At 34.4% G+C, this 22,541-nt stretch overlaps 6 protein-coding genes across 9 annotated transcripts; 3 read left to right on the forward strand and 3 right to left on the reverse strand.

Annotated features, from left to right (window-relative positions):
* Positions 1-10: 10 nt before the first annotated feature.
* Positions 11-7,723, reverse strand: LOC140669752 (uncharacterized). Of its 2 annotated transcripts, none has more exons than XM_072899832.1 (2): positions 7,449-7,723; positions 11-4,751 (listed from the first exon to the last, which is right to left on the reverse strand). In XM_072899832.1, exon 2 carries the CDS (start codon positions 4,733-4,735, stop codon positions 644-646), a length of 4,092 nt encoding a protein of 1,363 aa, XP_072755933.1. In that variant the 5' UTR covers positions 4,736-4,751; positions 7,449-7,723; the 3' UTR covers positions 11-643. The 2 variants fall into 2 exon arrangements, with proteins under 2 accessions (XP_072755933.1, XP_072755932.1); XM_072899831.1 differs by lacking the exon at positions 7,449-7,723 and adding an exon at positions 6,522-6,920.
* Positions 7,724-8,189: 466 nt separating this feature from the next.
* On the forward strand, positions 8,190-11,527 carry Creg (Cellular Repressor of E1A-stimulated Genes). The gene is made up of 5 exons (XM_072899026.1): positions 8,190-8,624; positions 9,868-10,022; positions 10,978-11,097; positions 11,176-11,257; positions 11,327-11,527. Exons 1-5 carry the CDS (start codon positions 8,339-8,341, stop codon positions 11,434-11,436), a joined length of 753 nt encoding a protein of 250 aa, XP_072755127.1. The 5' UTR covers positions 8,190-8,338; the 3' UTR covers positions 11,437-11,527.
* Positions 11,528-12,228: 701 nt separating this feature from the next.
* Gar1 (Gar1 ribonucleoprotein) lies at positions 12,229-13,397 on the forward strand. The gene is made up of 3 exons (XM_072899466.1): positions 12,229-12,528; positions 12,663-12,900; positions 12,995-13,397. The coding sequence occupies exons 1-3, from the start codon at positions 12,413-12,415 to the stop codon at positions 13,283-13,285; spliced, it is 645 nt and encodes a 214-aa protein (XP_072755567.1). The 5' UTR covers positions 12,229-12,412; the 3' UTR covers positions 13,286-13,397.
* A 56-nt stretch (positions 13,398-13,453) lies between these two features.
* Larp7 (La related protein 7) lies at positions 13,454-16,972 on the reverse strand. Of its 3 annotated transcripts, none has more exons than XM_072899464.1 (6): positions 16,774-16,972; positions 16,028-16,359; positions 15,531-15,877; positions 14,206-15,396; positions 13,812-13,956; positions 13,454-13,734 (listed from the first exon to the last, which is right to left on the reverse strand). In XM_072899464.1, exons 2-6 carry the CDS (start codon positions 16,272-16,274, stop codon positions 13,583-13,585), a joined length of 2,082 nt encoding a protein of 693 aa, XP_072755565.1. In that variant the 5' UTR covers positions 16,275-16,359; positions 16,774-16,972; the 3' UTR covers positions 13,454-13,582. The 3 variants fall into 3 exon arrangements, with proteins under 3 accessions (XP_072755565.1, XP_072755566.1, XP_072755563.1); XM_072899465.1 differs by having other exon boundaries at positions 16,028-16,305; positions 16,755-16,972; XM_072899462.1 differs by having other exon boundaries at positions 16,755-16,971.
* A 190-nt stretch (positions 16,973-17,162) lies between these two features.
* Bisc (TM2 domain-containing protein 1 biscotti) lies at positions 17,163-18,584 on the forward strand. The gene is made up of 3 exons (XM_072900017.1): positions 17,163-17,525; positions 17,861-17,942; positions 18,041-18,584. The coding sequence occupies exons 1-3, from the start codon at positions 17,330-17,332 to the stop codon at positions 18,315-18,317; spliced, it is 555 nt and encodes a 184-aa protein (XP_072756118.1). The 5' UTR covers positions 17,163-17,329; the 3' UTR covers positions 18,318-18,584.
* An 85-nt stretch (positions 18,585-18,669) lies between these two features.
* Positions 18,670-22,418, reverse strand: LOC140669823 (uncharacterized). Its single transcript, XM_072899987.1, has 2 exons — positions 21,670-22,418; positions 18,670-21,405 (listed from the first exon to the last, which is right to left on the reverse strand). The coding sequence occupies exons 1-2, from the start codon at positions 21,766-21,768 to the stop codon at positions 19,300-19,302; spliced, it is 2,205 nt and encodes a 734-aa protein (XP_072756088.1). The 5' UTR covers positions 21,769-22,418; the 3' UTR covers positions 18,670-19,299.
* Positions 22,419-22,541: the final 123 nt, after the last annotated feature.

Genomic DNA, 22,541 nt, shown 5'->3' on the forward strand with positions numbered 1-22,541 from the left:
AAGGCTATCATATAAGTAGTTTTTAATATATATAAGCAATTTAACCAAAACTATTACATAGTCTCGTAAAATGACGATATATGAATTCTTTTTCGATATACATATGTAAGTAAAATATTTGCGAGATACAAAGATTAATTTTTAAATCTTTTTTCCGATGGATCTTTTTGATATATATATATTACACAATTATAACAATAAAATATTCCAAAAATATTGCTCACATAGAAAACTACTAGTATTTTTATTCAGCATTTTGTATGCTCGCTGATATTTTTTATTTAACTAAGGTTTGGACGCTATTATACATCTGCGAGGCAAAGCTTAATGCAAATTATTGCAATAAATTATATATTATTTTATTTTACGACGTTATTTTTATGGATTAAACGACATAAAAGTGAGTGACAACAGTCATTATTAGCTGGCTCTGCCACGAAGATGTATGTCTTTTCATCGAGCAGCGCGCAAAGACATTCGCTCTTCGTTTCTTTTGCTTACGCACGTTTTGCTTTCGCTTTCGTCGATGTTTTCGTTTACGTATACGCGAGAAGAGTAGTAAAATAAGCGCAAGTGCGGAATGTCTGAGAGCAAAACTCGAAGGGAAACACAAAGAGACATTTTGTATTTTTCATTTAATAAATTATCCTTTATCAGGTAGCATCATCAATTTTTTAGAATGCCTGGGAGTGTCTAGTTCGGTGTTCGTATCGGCGTCTCGACGCACCGCGTCCTCCGTAGGAAATTCGTAGATTGGTTTGAATCCACCGAAGAGCTGCGGCTTAAAATTGTCGGCATCAAACTCGTTCCTTTCGGTTTGCGTTTCGGTCTCCGAGCTGATAAGTTTCGTTTCGTCGCTATCCGATTTCCTTTCCGCCCCTGCTGGTGGCTCAACGACGACGACGCTCCAGCCATTTTTACTAGGCGTCTCGGCGCTCAGACTGGCGACGAAAGGAGCCATAAAGTTTTGCGGTGCCGGTGCCGAGCTGGAAGAGCTGGATGGCTGTTGAGAAGGTAGTAACACCGGCTGCTTCACGTCGACATTTGCGGCAGCATCCGCGAGGTCTTCATCATCGTCGGCCTCATCAAGATGAATCGAATATGGAGCATGCGTCGGTGTGTAAACATAAGCGATCGGTGCCGAGGTCGATGTCGACGCGGTCACCGTTGCCGACGTTGATGCAGCTGCGATCGGTGCAGTACGATGTAACGTCACGGAAATCACCGCGTCGTTTTTCTTTCGATTGAAAGTCGATGGAAAGTCTTGCAAGTACGGGATCACATTTACCGCGTCCACATGCTCACCCTTTTCGTTTTTCTCTTCCTCGCTCGCAGCGGAAGCCTGCTGCTGTTGTTGTTGCTGCTGTCGTTGTTTGCTAGGTATCAATAGTGGCGTTTCTTTTACAGTAGCGGCGGGAAAAACGGATGTTGGATCGGGCCGTTCCAGAGGATATGGAAAATCTAGGGCGACCAAAGGTCTACCACTGTAGACGGTATGTGCCTCCTCTACCGGCTCATTCTGAAGCAAAGTGTCGGGTGGAAGCGGTCGTTGAGGGCCTCGCGTACCCACAACAACACTTCCGTCCTTTTCGTTGGAGTCGTCCGGATGTATGTTGACCGCAGTGTTGACTGGATACACAACGTATACAGGTTGCTCGGGTATTTCCGCTGGATCGTGATTATCAGATTTTCTACGTTCCGCTTCGTGGGTAAGCATAGATTCCACGGGTTCATCAGTCTCGTCGTTCTCGTCGATTAATTCACCATGATGCTGCAGCATTTGTAGAGTCGCGACGCGCGGAGGATCTGCTGTACGTCGTTTCGGGAACAGAGGCGGCCTTGGAGGTGTCATCGGCGGTTCCTCCGGATATCTTTCTTCGTTTTCCTGTTCATCCGCAACTTCGCTCTTATGATCCTCCTTCCTACTCTCACCGTTCTTGCTCGCCTGACCGATACCGTGAGTGAACTTGTTCGCGTTTTCCTCCAGGCCTACGCGCGAGATCGATGATGCCGCGTGCGGAGGACGAAGTCTCGTTCGTATTGTCGATTCCGTCTCGTGCGGCAGAGCGATATTGTCCGCGTTGGACGTTGGCACGAAGGCTAGTCTAATCGCGTGGATCGGTGGTGGTGGTGGATTCAAACGTTGAAGATACGAGGGTGCTGGTGGGAGGAGAGGTCTTCGTGAGGTGGACGAATGACTCGGCAACGGTTGTCTGATTCTCGTACCTGACGAACCTTGCCCGGCTGGGATCGTTCCCGTCGTGTCCGAACCGCGATGACCATGTGATGCTTTTGAGTTGGGTCGAAACTGGGGCAGAATGTTAGGCAGCTTCGTGTCCGGCGAATACGGACGTTTTCTATGTCCCGCGTCCAACGGAGGTACCGAATGCGGCTTGATACGCGATGGTGGTGGCGGCGGCGGCGGCGGCGGCGGCAAAGGTGATCTTTGCGGTACTCTTGAATGATCCGGTCTCGATAAATCGTACTGATAATGATAATAGTATGGCGGTGGCCTGGAACTTTCCGCGGGTGGTATCAAGTCCTCGGCGAGCTGTGGCAAGTCTCCACCACTTAACTTTGTTTTATTCATCGTCGTTGTCGCCATCGTCGTAGTTAACGTCGTCGTCTTGGGAGTAATTAATTCACGAATGCTGCCATCCGCTTCGTTGACGATTACGATACGCTCCTCCGTCGTCGTGTCCTTGTCCTTCATTTCGTCGTCTGGGAAAGCGATGTAGTCGGAATCTTTCTCTTTTGTTCGGTTCTTCGTGTTCTGAATTACTGCGCTTGCGATAGCGACGAGAGGACTCTGAGATTTTATCGGTTCGATCTCGTTGCTAGTTTTCAGAGGGTTGGGTGGCCACCATTTTTGCGTAACGCGATTGGAATTCGATAATTCAGTGACGGAAGGAGTTAGTGAATGCTGTTTAACTCCATTCATCGGACTGTGCGGATTGTTGTGAAGCGGCCAGAGTGTGGCGTCGACGTCGGACGTACTGCTGTAAGGATTCTCTCCGACGGCTGTCCCAACTGAATAGTAACCACCTTCGACGCTTTGACGATTACCGAGAACAAAAGACACGGTATCCTGATCCGGCGGAATGACAATGTTACTTGTGCTCTCTATCTTGGTCCCTGATTCTATCGATTCCAACTTGACCGGGCTAGGTCTATATCCATGCCTGATCAAATCATCGTGACGCTCCGTGACACCCTGTCTTCGATCGCTATTTAAAGGATAAGCGGAAGGAACGACCGGATGTTGCGGGATTGAGAATTGAGACGGATTGTTTGTTAACACGTTTTCTCGAAGCGTGGATGGCGTTGAAGATACAAATCGCGAAGGCATGACCGTGGTAGCGGTCGTCGTGGTTCCTGCCGACGACGCGGTAACCGTTGTGGTAGTGGCGGCGGTGGTAGTAGTAGTTGTAGTCGTCGTCGTCGTCGTCGATGCCGTTGGCGAAGTGGTTGAGGAAGAGGATCCCGAGGTGATCTCCTTCAATAAGTCTTTGAGCGGTAAAAAGTAATCGCTCTCCTCGCTGTCACCTTCGCCATCGCCGTCGCTCTCGCCTTCTGGCAACTCGTAAGCGTCGTAAGAATCTCTATATTCATCATTTTGCGCTGGTTTTGTTTCAGGTTTTGCGTGAGACAACACAAAGTTATCGAGATTCGAATGATCTTTGTGAGAAGGGACGATTTGCGTCTTCTCCATCATCGCACCATCGTTCGGAGTTCGCATCGGGACGTTGCTCGGATGTCGATGAGACTCCACGTGACCGGTGGCGTGCAGTTTTTCGATCGGCAGAAGATTCTTCTCATTTTCTATCTCCGTGCGATCGATCGAGTAAAACACGATCGGAGTAGACGGTTTCCACGTGGTTACAGCAGGTGCTTTGGTCGAAGTAGAAAGCATTGTTCGCGAAGAGTTCGTAGTGATGGCCGGTACGATAGTCGTGATCGCCGGTGGACTTGTCCACTTCGTTTTATCGTCATCGATAGCCGTAGTCTTGTGCGTGCTTGTTTTCGTTATCGGCACGTAAGAATTCTTAACGGGACGTGCGTACACATCGTTCTCAGAATGATAAGGTCTGTGATTGTACGTGCTATAGCTATTAGCGCCGCTTTGCACCTTCGTGTTCGCGTACGAGCTCGAGATCAACGGGTACTTGTCGTTTTCGTATTTGTCCGAGGAGTAGTGGACGGGTAGATTGAGGAAATCATGAAAATTAGCATACGTGTTGATCTCGTTTGGACTGACGTCTTCGTTGTCTTTGCCATTGCCCTTGTTCTTTTTCCGCTCCGGATAAGCGTTCTTCTCGTCACCGCCTATGTCACCATCCTCGCTCTCTTTATCTTCGCGCTCGTGATAATGACTGGTATAATTGAGAGCTTTGACGGGCGGTGCCTTCTCGAAGTCAATTTTGCCGGTTATCGGGTCTTTCTCCAGTGAGAACGGCTTACCTCCGTTGAAGGCGAAAGGATACGGAATATGGTAACGTGGAACGTCGCCGTCGCTGTCACCGGTTGAAGCGATAGCGCCAACGGCAACGGCACTCTCCTCCGCCACAAGATCCAGGTCAAGGTCGTCTAGACGCGTCTTACGCCCCAACGTGGAAGAGCTCTCGATCTTACCGGATCGCTGGGATCCGGCATTGTTGTCCAGGTGGCCGCCCATCAGAAACTCGCCCGACACGCATGTCAGAACAGCGAGGAGCGTCCATAAACATCCCCGCATTTCATATACACGATATCTGGAAAATATCATTTATAATCAATTTATAGTAATCTCTTGGCTCCATAGATCTAGGCTCTAAATCTACATTTTTTATTACAATCTTTTCTAATCATAATATTTTTTTTTTTTTTTTTTTGTTTTGTAGAACACAGATCAATTAACGGATGTGTGACAACGGAAAAATATTTCATTATTCTACAAAATAATATAGAAAAAACTTGATGACATTTGTATAATGGAAATTATCTACATGCAAATTTGCAATTTTTTTAATTTTTATTAATTTTAATTTTTATTTGCAACTTTTTTCATTTTTATTATTTGCATATTTTTTATTTTTATTTTATATAATTTTTATGTAAATTTTTTTCGTTTCTTACATGTATTTCTCTTATCATTTTATGCTTCATTTTTATACGCTTGCGGTTTACTTGTGATAGCTTTTATCCAAGTTTTTTTGTATGCAGGTATCAGCGAAAGTAGTGCACGAAAAAAGAAGACAGATAATAATATGATTCAATATTTGCCAATTAAATTAAATTTATATATACATATCATGTCAATTTATATAAAATTTATCAACGTTTTTGTGTAGCAGATACGTCGATGGAAATGCTGTCCAAACTGGATACACGTTACTGTAAACGCGTCATGTCTGTATAAATAACGCAATAATGCATAATACTAAATGAATCGCTAATTGTAACGGCCTGTTAAACCGTTACCTTTGATAAATTCCGACTATCGAAGCTGTACGCAAAAAAAAAAAAATTTAAATATATGATGAATATATACATGATTTTCGTACTTTGAGGGCAAAATGCAAATTTACATATTAACATAGACGTTACGATAAACCCGTAATGTATGTACAGAATAGGGAATCATATTACGTCAAATGGAATTCCGTTTCAATGTATAACGGGTTTTAGTAGTCTCTCTCTCTCTCTCTCTCTCTCTCTCTCTCTCTCTCTCTCTCTCTTTCCCTATCTTTCTTCTTCTTCTTCCGACATCGCATCATCTCTTTCTTTTCTCTTTCTACATGCTTTCCATATAAATCGGTAGCATACTCCGTCCATGTCTCTTCCAAGCTGTCCTACAGCTTTGATAATCCTCTATTTGGCTTTAATATTCAGGTCGAATAACGTTGTACGGTGACATGCATTCATCCACTGAAATCATCTATGTGTGTATGCGATGACGCGTTCACCATTCATAACGTGATCATAATGTTCATGATTATGGTTGTGACCTGTGGTGTTTCCTCTGACATGGTTGAATGGAACGCGCCAGATGATGTTGGTCAGTATGACCCACTTTGTTCCCTCTTTTGGGGTTTTGCCCCCGAATTGTGTAATTTCAGTTTCATGTACATGACCGTGTCACGAATGGTATTTTATACGCGTGATTTTTTTTTCGCTTAGCTTTACAATTGTATTTTGTCAATATTGTAAAAAATTGCAATATTTGTATTTGTTTTAGTCTTTTTTTTTTTTAAATTCGATAAATATTATCGTTTACGAACGTACAAATATTATATATACATATATATAACAGAGTTTGGTATTTATGAAAAATTTTTGAATTTAAATATATACAAATTTAAACTTATTAATTATTGATCAGTTAATATATTAATGAGAGAGAGATAAAAAAGAGCCTGTTAGTTTTTTGTTGTTTTATTTATTTATCTTTGCATCTTTTCAATTTAAATTATCTAAATAACATTATAAATAGCTTCTTTTATTATTAATTATCTAGATATAATTTTTCAGATTTGTTATACCTTAATTATGTGTGAAAAGATAGTGGATTGCGGATTTAAAAGGTGACAATCAAAGCCTCCTCTTGAATTCTTACGATTCCTGATGCCATTTACTGATCCATCGGCGCGCGATTTTTGATGCGACACGATTCTGATCTAAGTTAATAATTGCGAACAACTCCGTCGAAAAAAAAAAAAAAAACGTTTCTTCTGCAATTAGCGCGCCGAGAACGATCAGAATCCTTGGGGAAACTCGCGAACTCGTAACCCTGGAAGAAGGTCGTATAACGACTGAACAACCTTGTCGTCAGGACGGTAGAAGGAAGACGAAGAGGTGGGCAGGAGGACACGCGGTGGAGGAAGAATCTCGCTCCGAATGACTCGAAGAGTAGGAGAACGCCGTTGCCGAGCAAGGAAGAAATGAGGAAGCGAATAATTATGGGAAACTAAAGAAGATAGATAAACCCGATATAATATCCAACAGGATAAAAAGAAGTAATAAGGGAAGTGTACGTTTATTTGTAAAACACATGAAGATGTATGTTCGCACGCTGAGAAACAATGCAGACTTTTCTTCTCATTCGAAATACACTTCAATAATAACATAGACATTTTTCCCTAATAAACCTTTCATCTTTACGTTATGAATAATATATGAAGTGTTATTGACAGAATAACAGCAAAGTTAAATAACAAAATGAATATGTATAATTATACGATAGATTTAACAATGTATAAATAATTCAAAAACTCAAACTAAATAAAATAGGTAAATAAGCAATTCGCATAATTTTACATGAAGTTTTAATGAAGTTTTTTTTTGCATGTATTAATGTCGATAACAGGTTCAATAATTTTCAAACGTAACGAGGCATCTTCGAGGAAAAAACCGCAAGAAGACAGAGCATTGTATCAATTTCTCGTGATTGCGATTGCCGCTAACATTACCGTAACGTATAGCGCAAGGATGGACATCATCGTGTAGGCGTCTGTTCCCTGTTGCCGCTGCTGCTGCTGTTGCTGCTGAAAGATACAGAGTGTCAGGGGCGGAGAAACGGTACGTAAAACAGTTAGACGATGACCCACATCGAGCGGAGAGCCTCGACAGTGACCGTCGTACCAGTTTCTTCGACCTTGCACCACAACCAAGCGTCAAACAAACTTCTAAAATTTTATGAGATTCTCGTGAACCGATTTATTTTTATCTTTCTAAAGTAAGAGAAAATATATACATATAAATATATATTTATTTATTTATTAAAAAAAACATATATATATATATATTTATTTATTCACCATATTATAAAATCTATGGGAAAAAAATTATCAACCTTAACAATTCTACTTTGCGAGTTTTTTTGACAATAGGAAAGACAACATGAATACATAAATCTTAATTTTTGTTTGATTGCATTAAAAGTAAGCTCTTAATTAGTATTATGCAATATTATAAACATAAATCTGATAACAATCAGTTTTTACATCTGTTTCAAAAGAATGTTACATTTTATTGTTATTTAAATTTTAAACACAGTGTTGTATGTCGTACAGTTGCGTAAGACCCTATACAGGCGTGTATAATGAAAGATCAACTTTACTGGTGATTTGTGATACGCGTGCGCCCGAATTTAATTTATCAAACGTTTGACTCATATTACTGCTTATTTATATAGTCTTTGTAGTTTATATAGTCATTATCTTGCGTAAATGATAAGTATATAAAGTGTGCGCAAGAACGGTCGCGCGACATTCGTGCTTGAATTTTATTTTCAAGTCTTTCATTGCCGAGTAGAAATTTCTCATCGTAAAAAGTACTCGACATAGAGACAGCTCTGGCAATGATGTGGCGAATCGCGAGCGTTATCGTTTTTTCTGTTTTATTAAGCGAGGCTCATAAGGTTGGCGCACGAGTGAATCATGTCAAATATCAGAATGCATTTCAAGATGAATTTGCTGAATGGGACAGAACAAAGCAGCCAAATGAACATAGTGTTAATTTTCTGACGCGTCCGATTGGATTCGATTATGATCAAGAGCCTCAAAGGACTAATAACCGAGTCATACAGGATCTACCGCTGAAAAATCAAACAGCTTTAATGGCCAGATATGTCGTTAATCAAGTTGGTAAGTGACGCAGTATATTATTGGCTTGAGAAAATCTTTTTACGTCAAAATGAAGTATATAACATGCATAGTATATATATATATATATATATATATATATATATAACAATATTACTCTTAAGATACTGTGACTCTACATTACAGTAATATCTACCCAGATAACACAAGCTATTCAAAAAGAATTCATTTTTATGTCACCAATTTTGAGTCTCTTTTGAAATACATATAGAATACATTTTATTCTTTTCGAATAGCTTGTGTTATCTGGGTATCAATATTTATTTAATTTTATTTACTTTTTAATTATCGAAAGTCAACTTTAAGATGGAACTATAATATAGAAATAATACGCGTTTCATATTTTTATAATATTGTACTATGCATCTTACAAATGCATCTTACGAAATATTCACCTTTATGTGCTGTATGTATAGGTATACGTAATGTTTGTATATATATAAATACAGGGTGTCGGGTAATAATCGCCCCACTTCTCATGGGTGGATGAAGCAGGTCAATACCGGACACCCTGTATATTATACGTGCTCTTTGTTTTATCTCACTATATCCCAGACAGCACATGTCTCTAAAAGATTACTTAAAGACGTCTGATTGCCTTTTAGATATCTTTAAGATGTCTTTTGGGCTTTCTGTGTTGTATGGGATGTTTCTTGTATGAAGCACATTTGGTTAGATAATAATTAACTAAATACAACTCGCATTGTATTGAATCTATTTAGAGAATGATTTTTTTTAATATTATGATGCTTATTAAAGTAATTTTATCCTCACGGAAAAGATACTCAAGTCAAGTGTTATTTCGAACACTCGAATTGAGTGTCTCTTTCTTTCATATTCTTTTTCCCTTATGAAAGAAAGAGACACTCAATTCGAGTGTTCGAAATAACACTCGACTTGAGTATCTTTTCCGTGAGGGTACTGTTTAAAAAAATAGAAATTAGAAAATACAAATTTTTATTAAAAGTTTTTTTTTATAAAATTATATTTTTTATTTTTTATTTTAAAATATTTCAATTATTCTTTTGCATATAAGACAAAAGAAAAGAAACACATTTATGAATACAATCCGGTCTATCGTGCATGCAATGGATGAGTGTATATATTAATGATATACGTCCGTTATTTATACATTTAATATTTTTGCAATATTTAAAGAAAAATCGTATTTCTTTTCCTATTTACATAATTATGCACACACGTAACTATGATTATATACTTGCAGATTGGGCAGGCTTAGCGACAATAAGCACGCGAGAAGATGTTGAAACGTTTCCCGTTGCGAATTTGGTCTCTATCAGTGATGGACCTATTGGAAACGGAACTGGAATACCGTACATGTATCTCACTCCTTTAGACTTCTCCGCTAAAGATCTCATTGTAAGTAGACATTATACATATACATCATATATACATATAACGCATATTCTATTCAGAATATTTGATGCGCGAGAAAAAAATGTCAAGAAAAGGAATAGATAATCAAAAAATGTTGTTATAATGAAAATTTTATTTGTACAATATTGTATTATTTATTACAATATTTTCAATTGATATATCATATCTTCTGATAAGATAAGCCAAATTAATTTTTTTTTAATTACAATTTTGTAATAATTACTCATAATAAATATGTAATTAAATAAAACAATCTACTGCCAAAAAAATTATTAATTTGGCTTATCTTACCAGAAGATATTAGTTGAAAATAATAAATAATACATTGTTCAGATATGTGCCGTAATTAAGTAAAATGATCATTTATTGCCAAGAAAATTATTAATTTAGCTTATCTTATCAGAAGATACGATATATCAGTTGAAAATAATGAATAATATAACATTTATACTTAATTATGTTAAAAGAAAATTTATAAAATATCTCGAAGATATTTTTTATCATTTTAAAAACTTTGGTATCTCTTTTCGATATATCTGGATATATAAAATGTATGTACATATCCATGTTGTAATTACAATTACATAATCTAATTACCCTACGTGTATACCTGCATAAATAATTAATTATTTAAGATGTACATGTCAGCTTTTTTCTTTTCCCTTTATATTTGTTTAAGCTGAAATATTTTGCACATTATCTTCAACTGATATAATCAAACTTTATTTTACTTGTAATTGAATAACTGAAGTCAATTGCTTATATTGATAAGAAAATTGCAAAAATTGTAGCTTTGCTTATATATGTTTTGTTTTTACAAAATTATTAATCTCTTTAATGCAATGTATTATTTTTATTGTATTGATGAAATATCTATTATGTCAATCTGAATTTTTTATGCAAGCGATTATACCATACAAATGATTTATTATTGCAGAAAGATCATCGTGCGTCTCTTCTAGTATCATTGGAACAAGGAAACTATTGTAAAAATAAACAATTGGATCCAATGGACCCACGATGTCCTAGAGTTATGATAAGTGGAAAAATTGTAGCAGTCAGTATAAATCGTTACATTCTATTTATCGTTCGAATTATATATATTGATTTTAATTATTATTAACATTTTCAATAGGTAAAGAACAATACTGCAGAACATCAAATCGCAAAGGAATTATTTTTCGATCGTCATCCACAATTAGCAAATATGCCCGCAAGTAAGATATCGCATTTTATAGAATATTAAAAATTGCATCAAATATTACATTGCATTATTAATTTTATAGATCATGCATTCTTTTTTGCCAAGATGAAGATATTTGCGATCGCTTTACTTAACGCTTTTGGCGGTCCTAAATATATTTCTGTAGAGGATTATTTTCATCCACCAGTGTAAAATAATATAGTGGATAAATTTATATAAACGTTTTCTTTGTAGAACTTGTGGAATGTTCAGTAACCAGATTCTAATAAATTATATTAATAAATTTCCCGAATTTCAATAATCACGAGATTGCATCCCTTTCACAGGAAAAGAATTTATAAAAAAATTATATATATATATATATTATATATTTTGTAAATACTTTATATTCCACATATGTATAATTATTATAAAACGTTAATGTTAATATTAAATTTTATTTAAAAAAAATAATTTACAAATTAATAAATTATCACATTCCTTTATCTAAATCCATTAATAAAATCTTTTTCCTTTTTTTATTTCTTCCTCATATATAAAACATAAGCTTACTTTTTCTTATTATAATAAGATATACTATATATGTGAAAAAACTAATTAATGATAAAAGTGCTTTTTCATGCTGACGCTCGACGCTCATTTTCAGCGTCAAAAGATATCACGTGACCAAAAATAAAAATACTAATTCGTCAATTTTGATCACGTGATCTGTTTTGACGCTAAAAATGAGCGTCGAGCATCAGCATGAAAAGGCACTTTTATGAGAGATACATATGTAGCGTTTGCATGTGAAAGATTTATTCTCTCACTCATGGAGTAAATAGATTTACGTGAAGCCATTTGACTACAGCCAACCACAGCGTCCGAAGTTTTTCCACTAGACCAATCAGTTAGAAGGTTCTGTATTGAATTGGACAATTGACGTGGGACAATTGGGTGTCATGATTTATGCCATGCTTTCCCATCTATGTTATTAATGTTCTGTGAAATATATAATCGCGTGTATGTATATACGTCGCACGTGGAGTATTTATATATAAATTAGAATATTTGAAAGTGTTTTTAAAATTAAGAAATATCGATATAAATGAAAATATATGTAAAATAGTATAAAAATATATATATATAAATATAAATTATTCCAGTGTAATAACTGAATTGAGAAATTATGTCTTTTCGAGGACCACGTGGTGGTTTTAGAGGAGCCGGTGGTTTTAGAGGCAGTGGAGGTGGTCGAGGTGGTGGAGGATTTAACAGAGGACGCGGTTTCGATAGAGGCAGAGGGTAATCTCGTCAATATTGATATTAATTTATACATACATATATATATATATTAAGAATTATTTAAAAAATTAAATTAGGTTAGGTTAGGTTATAAAGCATTTTAAATATATATTTCTTCTGTTAATACATCATAGGTATGATCAAGGACCTCCAGAAACTGTAACACCATTAGGACATTATCAATGGCCCGTAGAAGATATGATAGTTGTTAAAGCAGATATTGAACAAGTACCATTTTTTAATGCACCAATCTTTATGGCAAATAAACAACAGATTGGAAAGATAGATGAAATATTTGGTAACATTCGTAATTATTATGTATCTGTCAAGTTAGAAAATTCAAAGGCCTCAAGTTTTGAGAAAGATACTCAGGTATGTTAATATAAAAACATAAGAAGCTTATAAGTTTGTTTTCTAGTTATATATGAGTCCTATATATACATTATTAATTATCTATTGATTTTAGTTATATATTGATCCAGCAAAACTGCTGCCTCTCCAAAGGTTTTTACCAAAACCTCCTGGAGAACAGAAAAGAGGTGGTGGTGCTGGTCGAGTTATGAAAAGAGGTGCTGGAGGAAGGAGAGGAGGGGGAGGAGGTGGTAGAGGAGGCTTTGGTGGCAGGGGCGGAGGAAGAGGTGGTTTTGGTAACAGAGGTACCAATGATGGAAGATTTAGAGGTCATGGTGGAGGTGGTGGATTCAATCGTAATAGTTCAGGTGGAGGAAATCGTGGAGGAGGAAGAGGAAGGTGGTAGGACTTAAAATTAATTTTATAAAGAGAATATCTTTTTCAAAGCAAATGCTAAAATGTTATAATTGTAATGTATATTATAAAAATAAATACCCTAGTTGTATGACAAAATTATATATTTTTTTGTGTAATTATTTATTTTCATAATTATTTTATGTACTCAGTAGAGTAATTTTGCTAAACGTTTTTATTTTAATATTACATATAATAAGACCATTATTTACATATACACATACATGCACTACATGATGTATGTATATGAATATTAAAAACTTTGTAAAAGCTTTGATGATAACCTAAATCAATCTTGATCAAACTTTATACACTTTCCAAGTTTTTTCTCTGCTCTCTTCAACAATTTATCACGTCCTCTTTGCTTCACTTTTCCTTTTCTGTTCAATTGTTCTTCTCGGTCACGTGCTATTTTATCCCAGTATAATTTCTCATCATCATCTAAAAAATTGGCACAAAACATATATATAGAAACAGATTATATATATTAATATTGAAATATCTCTTCATATATTTACCTTTTAAAATTGTCAAGATTCTTCCTTCATAACTCTTTTGTACGAATAATTGTGCAGCTTCTGCAGTGTCACATCTTATATAGGCTTCGCAAGAACTATGTGTTACATCTATATATTTCACAGAATTATTATCTCGTAACTCCATCTGAAACAAATATATAAAGGTCTACTTGATATAAAACATATTAATAATATTCTCTTATTAAAGATACAAGAAACTGTATAAATAAAAGTATTAAATTCTATATATGTTAAAATATATATATATATATATATATATATATATATATATAATAGCATTATATATATATATATATATATATATATATATATAATAGCATTATATATATATATATATATATATATATAATGCTATATAATAATGCTAATATACCTTGAAACTGTGTGGATCTGTGCAAGGCTCATCCATTTCAACTTTCACTATAATTCCTGGTGTATAATTGATACGTCCATAAAGTGATCTTTCTGTTTCGCTGTTCTTCTCATTATCCTTCTCATTTTTGGATTTATAATTCTGCCCAACTGTATCATACAATTTTTTTCCTGTTATATTTTCAGCTTTCCTCAAATGTCCTTTCAATTGTTGCATTTTAGCTCTTTGCATTTCTAAATATTTATTTCTAAGACGTTTCCAATCTGGTTTTGCCATCACATGCAGACCTAGCATACTATAAATATCATCTTCCTGAATTTTGTTTCTCTTTTTTCGATTTTTCTTTTTCTTTTTCTCATCAACACTAGTTTCCTCAATATCGCTATTCATCATTCCATCATCTCTTGTTATAGAATGTTTTTCAGTTTGTTTACCATCTACCTCATTACTTGTCATAACTTTGTCATCATTTGTATTTAAATATCCTGATTTTGTTCCTTTATTTTTATTTGATTTAGCTGCTGATTTATGGGATTCTTTTTTCACTTCTCCACTGACATCTTCCACAATATTAGTATCACAAATTGTAAGTTTTCTTTTTTTCTTTTCTGTGATTTTATTACGACTAATATTTTTATTTAAAATTTCTTGATTTTCTGTATTACTGTTTTCAGTGATATCAATATTGTTGTCGCTTTCTGTGACGGATAATTTTTCAGAAAGTTTTCTCTTTTTTACACTTGATTTATTACTATTATGAGCTACATCTGTTTCAATGTCACATGTTTTATCATTATTTTCAGTTTCATCTTTTGAGGTCTTTTCGTTTTCATTCTGCTGATCTGTTATACTATGATCCACGGTTTCTTTTCTTTTTTTTTTTATTTTAATATTTTCTGGGCTTTCATCCATAGTGAACGATTTTTCTGGATTAAGTTTTCTTTTTCTTAGATTTTGTTTATCATTATCTGCTATATTAATTTCATTATCACGGATATTATCATTGTTTTCATCATTTTCATCTTCTAATGCCTTTTCTTTTTTAATATCTTCCGATTTTATTATTTTGGAATTTGCATTGTTTGTTAAATTTGAATGTACATTTTTATTAGGCTCATCAAAAGTACTTATACTTAAAACATCATGGGGAGCTGTATTGTATGGTAAAACACATCCCTTTTTTCGAAATGCCTGAAAAATAAACCATTATATTATCAAGCTAGTTACCAAAAAAATGATGTCCTATTTTTTTTACTCATTTACAATTATATACAGCAATATATATATTCATGTTGAAAATATTATATATTTTTCCACTTTCTCACCTTAATACATTCTTGGGCATTATTTGGTGTATCAAATTCTACAAATGCAAACCCTTTTATTTTTCTGTTGCTCTTATAGCGAGGAATTGAGACATAATCTACCAATCCAAATTTAGAAAAAATAGATATTAACCAATCGTGATCAGCATCTGGAGGTAAATTTTGTACATAAACTGTACATTCATCTACATCTTCTTTCCTGTTAATCGGTGTTATTCGACAGACTTTTGTACCATCTTCCGATACTTTCAATATAGTTGATTTCTGCAGAGCCTTAGCTATTCTATTTGTGTCTATATTTAGCTCGCTCAACTTGTTAAATTGTGTGAATACAGCAAGATCCACATCTAAGATGGATAAAACAGACAAATCAATTATTTTAATATTTTAAAAAAATTTAAATCATTAAACAAAATAATGTAAATTAAATATTATATCAGATAACTCTAATGATTAAACTTAAATAATTAAGAACATAAAGAAGGAAGTATATTTACAAGGATTTTCTTTCAGTAATTTTGAGAGAAAACGATCCTTGCTCAAGTTTGCATCACTGAAATAAAACTCCATTTGCTTCAATATTGAAGCATGCAATGCTTTCTTCCTTAATCTTGGTTTACTATGTGAAACACTTGATTTATTGTTTCGTTTAACTGTATCAACTTTTTGTTGTTCCTGTACTTGAGGAACTGGAATATTTTCCGAGGCTAGTTCCATATCTGATCCCTGTTCTTCCATCACCATTGTATTTTCAAAAAATCATATAACAGGTTTCCTAATAAAATATATCGTCTATGTATTGCAAGAATGGTTTATCGGTCTATTGTTTCTACAAAAGAATTTTAACATAATCAGTTTTCGAACTATCTAAAAAATAATTTTTGTTATATTTGTAATGAATATATATGGTATAAATGTATGATAGATATATATGCTGCTTATTTTCTAATTTTAATAAAACTTGCTAGTATCAAATGATGTATTATTTAATAAGTATATAAAAATAATAATTGAAATAATCGCTCAGTATTATAAAACGTTATAAGTCGTTAAGTGATACTTTTTTTATAAAGATTTTGTTAGAAAATATATATTTTATACTTATATTTCACATTTATATATTCTTTTTTATATTCTTATTTTATTAAAATATATATGTAAATGTTATTAATTTTGATATAAAATGAAGGAATATTCTGTATAATTATATTTAAATATATTTACCTTAGTAACTCATACGTACGTTATAATAACCGATCACAAAAATAACAAACTTCTGTAATTAGCAGATTCTTCGAAAATATGGATGAATTTAAATTAATTTGACGATCAGTTTTCTCAGACTCACTCGATAGATATACACAATCGGCCACAATTTATGTCCTAAATTTTTTTTATATTTCTCTGTATCGTCTTATATTGCTCTCACAGATGATATGAATTTGTGAGAGGTGGAACTATATGGCTAGAAATAAGGTTTTTCTCTGGTTTCTACAAAAGTTTTTACAAAAGTTTTGTTTCAGGACCAATCAGAAGAAAAGATTGCTTTGATTGGTCAATCGAACACTTACAAATTTTCGAAACCCATGCCGTATCTATGTTATTTAATATATCTATGATCCATATGACAGTTGGCGCCGCGGAACGTCACGGAACGACGTTCGGTGACAGTGTTTGAAAATACTAGTAAACACGGAAAAGATGCGGATGCGTTTGTCCGCTATTTCTCGTGATCGCGTATATATTATATACAGTGAATAAGTATCGGGTTGCCGAGGTAACGCATAAAATGAGACGTTATGTTTCATTCGGCGCGATTCCTTAGCGGGCTGCTGATCCTCCTGCCGATGCTGTGCGATGGCGCGAACCAGACGTATGAGATCGACTGCAATAATTTACGAATGGGACAGTACATCTGTCCCCATCCCGATTACGATTTTATAGACCCCAAGACGCAACAACCACGCGGCTGCACCAAAGAGAACAAGGCCAAAGGTAAACTTGATCCCGCTCGAGATTTCAGGATTTTTAACCTCTATTCTGGAGACGTTTTATTTGTCAAAAATGTATTTGTGTTCATTGTTCATTTTATATTATTATTTTATGTGTACATTTCATATGAAATAATGTACGTGCTGACGTTGAAAGGTGGAAGAAGAATGTAGCAATTGAGAAACTAGTTTATTGCTTATTTGTTTCTCTCTATAAATCTTGTGTTACGTTGCCTTTGATTGTGTTGCTCGTTATGTTTGAAGCCAACTATTCGAGTGTTAGAAAAATCTTGGGGAGAATTTTCATTTTAACAAGACTAAACATTTCTTTTTTACTAGTGTTATGTCTAGTTGCCGATGGTCTCATCTGTACAGAGACGAAAAATAATACTTTCAAGAAGGATATACCTTGTAAATGGACGTAAGTACAATTTGGTATTTTAAATAAGCATAATTAGAATTTCTTAAGAAATATTAAAGGAGAGATATAAGATATTTATTTGAAAATATTGCCCTTAGGAATGGATATTCTTTCGAGACATCGTTATTGCTGTCGATATTTCTTGGTATGTTCGGCGCAGACCGATTTTATCTTGGATATCCTGCCTTGGGCTTACTCAAGTTGAGCACGCTGGGGTTCCTTTTTCTTGGTCAATTTGCTGATGTAATATTGATAGCTACGCAAATTGTAGGACCAGCGGATGGTTCTCACTATGTGATGCCATATTATGGTGCCGGAATTAATATTGTGACGAGCAACAATTTTACATACCGAGTGCCACAATATGATTTTTGAGAGAAAGGAGCAAACCCACTGTACAAATGGGAATTTTTTAAAAAATGTATAATCATTTTTTCTACCGCAACGATGTACAATCCTAAACTCGAGTCTTACTTCACTATATATATTTGAATGTAAATTAGTCTATATTATTACTGTTCTACTAAATATGCTGAATATACTAATTTGTAAATATATATTTCAACGAAATACTGTATATAAGATTTTATGCATTGCCAGGTAATATATAATTGAATAATAAATTTATCGCTTTATTTCTAAGCTTTTTTTTATTCGTCTTTCTTTCAATTTTAATCAGACTTTTTCAGAACGTAGGTAATGGCGATCAAGTTTTGAATACCGCAATTATGACTCAATCGACTTTGAACGATTTATCACGAAACTGTAAACTATACTTCGTGACGTTCATGCACCATAATTCGCTTTTTTTACGATTTTCCATTCGTCTCTAATCTCTCGTTCTTCTGATAAACGCGGAAATAAGAACGTTCATTATCTAACATTCATTATTATCACCTTGTATTATTGGAAATTTCGAGACAATGTAATCGAAAATACATATCACATTACCATTTGCCATTGTGAATTTGTTAATCGGTACGTTTTTGATATGAAAATATATGTCTGCATATTTTTTCTTTGGTAAGGCTCTTTCAAGCTATCATCTCGCGAGTTAAAAAAATAGAAACGATTTATTAAATCAGTGTTCTGGAAGACACACCGTTGAGAGGGTCGTCCTGCATCATGACTTCAGTTACGAAGATTATATTTCGATTATATTTACCGCTCGTACTGCTAATTGCGGTAGTCATAATTTATAGTCATTCATTGAACGATTATAAAATAAGTACTATTTTATTACATTTACATATCTGCATATACACACATATATATATATATATATATATATATATATATATATACAATTTCTAAATATATATAAAGTAAAAAAGACATTAAATAATAATGATATTAATTATTTGTAATTCGGAGCATCTTGCTCAATAACGGGTGATGCTTCCGTGCTATCCTTACCATTCTGTGTTATCAGATCTGTATCTGAAATAGCAGGTAGTTCTTGTATCGTGGGTGCTGTAGTAGTAATGTCTATTAGTGCAGTTATGTGATCCAGATTCAAAGTGGACTTTGTCGTTGATGCTAAATCTAAAATATCAGTGGGTTCAGGTGAATATCCGGTAGAAATATTTTCGATTGTTTCCGGTATATTTAAGTCGGGGTCAACAAGTTTACTATCAATCGAAGGAGAAGTTTTAAATAATTCTTTGGCATACTGATTGTCATTGATGTCTGCTTGTGGTGATAAAATCGCAGGTGCCAATGTAGAAGTATCAAAATTATTACTTGGATTATCTGTGGTTACAGATATATCACTTAATATTGATGTTGGGTTTTGATTAACTATTTCAGTGTTATAATTTGGTGCTGTCATTATTCTGTCGTCATTTTCGTATTGTTCTGTTGTGGCACTTTGCGTTTCTTCATATAATTTAGATGACGTTTTACTGATTGAAGGGAATTCTGGTACATTACTTATTGTGGATGTCAAATACGGATCAATTGCTTCAGTGTTTGAAATCGGTAGTATCATTGTTCCATCATCATTTTTATACTCTTCCGTAGTTATGTCCTGCGTTTCTTCATCTAATTTTGATGGCAAGTCGATGACCGGAGAGGATTCTGGTACATTACTTATTGTTGATGTCTGATACGAATCAACTGCTTCAGTCACATCCTGCGTTTCTTCGTCTATCTTCAATGACTTATCGTTTATTGAAGAGAATTCTGGGGTATTGCTTATTGTTGTTGGCGAATACGAATCAAAAGTTTCAGTATTTGAAATCGGTAATATTACTGTACTGGCGTCGTTATAATGTTCTGTTGTTATATCCTGTGTTCTTTCACTTAATTTTGATGACATATAATTGATTGTAGAAAACGGAGTAATATTAGCTGTCTCATTATCAATGTTGAAATTTATATCTGTATCATATACCGACGTCGAAGTCATTGGTGTCATCATAAAATGTAATACATTATCATCAAGTTCTACCGTTGGCGGTGATGGAATTTTTACGTGTAATAGCGATACCGAATCATCTTTCTCGTTATGTGCTTCTCGTGCGCTTTCAGTCGGATTTAGTGCTGAATCGAGTGTTGATGTTTCGTTAATGCCATCAGACACTGAAATATCTTGGAATGATTGCGTAGGCAATAAATTTGCTTTATACAAATCATCCTTATCTCCATAATTGTCCACTGATAGTGGATTACTTGTTATACTTTCAGAAGTACTAGAGCTAATGTCATAGGCCTTGGAATTTATGCTTTCTTCTCCTTTTGAAGCAAAATCGTTTACACGCCTGGTTTCGCTTTCCTTGGATAAATCAGTGGTTTCTTCTATGTTTTCTTCCGTAGCTTCTTTAGAATTTAATGACTCCACATTCTCACCTGGTGCATCTGGAACACAAATTGTGGAGTCTATCGAGTCATTATTTTCACAATCTGACATGACAGCGCAGACTCCTCTATTTGCTTGATAGCCTGTGTTTCGTGGGCACTTGAAGACACTCTGATGGAGTCTATGTCCATTCGTGTCACACGTATAAAACAGAAAACAATGATCGGGTACGGGAAACTGGCCGAGTCTCGTGCATTTTGGCACCGAAAATGACTTTGATATATTAACGTGTTCGTAATACTCGCGATCGTCCGGTCGAATAGTACTGGGAGTCAATTGATTTGAATCGTAATAAGTACATCGTTGTAGACGACTGTCGAAGATCTGTCTGTTTGCGCACTGTGCTAGAATCGATTTGTCGTGTTTACAGATGTGATAATACAAAGAGCTGCTGCAATGCGGTTTTAAAATGTTGATGCCGCAGGATCGTCCATTCTCAACATGAAGCACTTTACCACCTCCGGGTACTCCTAGACAACGTCCTTCCTCTTGGTCATAATACTGATTGAGCTTGCAATAACGTAGTGGTACAGTGGTAGGAGTAATCGTTCGTCGATGCCGGGATACTTGCAGTTTAACGGTGCTTCCCTCCGCGTTAATATACTGTAAAAATTATTTCTTTGAAATATATGTAAAAGGTATAAAGATTAATAGCAAAGTAAACTTAATGCCTAAAATAAAATTTTTACATTACATTCTTATCACTTGAAAAATGCATATAAATGTACAAAGTGTAATAAATGTATTTAAAATTTATTTTTTTTTATATATATTTTAATGTCTTTTTTACTTTATATATATATTTAGAAATTGTATATATATATACGTATATATGCAGATATGTAAATGTAATAAAATAGTACTTACTTTATAATCGTTCAATGAATGACTATAAATTATGACTACCGCAATTAGTAGTACGAGCGGTAAATATAATCGAAATATAATCTTCGTAACTAAAGTCATGATGCAGGACGACTCTCTCAACGGTGTGTCTTCCAGAACAGTGATTTAATAAATCGTTTCTGTTTTTTTAACTCGTGAGATGATACCTTGAAAGAGCCTTACCAAAGAAAAAATATGCAGACATATATTTTCATATCAAAAACGTGCCGATTAACAAATTCACAATGGCAAATGGTAATGTGATATGTATTTTCGATTACATTGTCTCGAAATTTCCAATAATACAAGGTGATAATAATGAATGTTAGATAATGAACGTTCTTATTTCCGTTTATATCAGAGGAGTATCAGAAGAACGAGAGATTAGAGACGAATGGAAAATCGCAAAAAAGCGAATTATGGTGCATGGACGTCACGAAGTATAGTTTACAGTTTCGTGATAAATCGTTCAAAGTCGATTGAGTCATAATTGCGGTATTCAAAACTTGATCGCCATTACCTACGTTCTGAAAAAGTCTGATTAAAATTGAAAGAAAGACGAATAAAAAAAAAGCTTAGATATATTATCTGGCAATGCATAAAATCTTATATACAGTATTTCGTTGAAATATATATCTACAAATTAGTATATTCAGCATATTCAGTAGAACAGTAATATATAGAGATTAATTTACATTCAAATATATAGTAAGTAGGAGTCGAGTTTAGGATTGTCATCATAAAATGCATTCATAAAATATATATAATATGTTTTTAGAAGATAGGTATCGTTGATAAAAGGTATGTGCGATAAGAATATACACTATAAATATATCTAGAGAAAATAATAATTT

The sequence above is a fragment of the Anoplolepis gracilipes genome, chromosome 9 (genome assembly GCF_047496725.1).
Source record: "Anoplolepis gracilipes chromosome 9, ASM4749672v1, whole genome shotgun sequence".
Classification (NCBI taxonomy): Eukaryota; Metazoa; Arthropoda; class Insecta; order Hymenoptera; family Formicidae; genus Anoplolepis; species Anoplolepis gracilipes.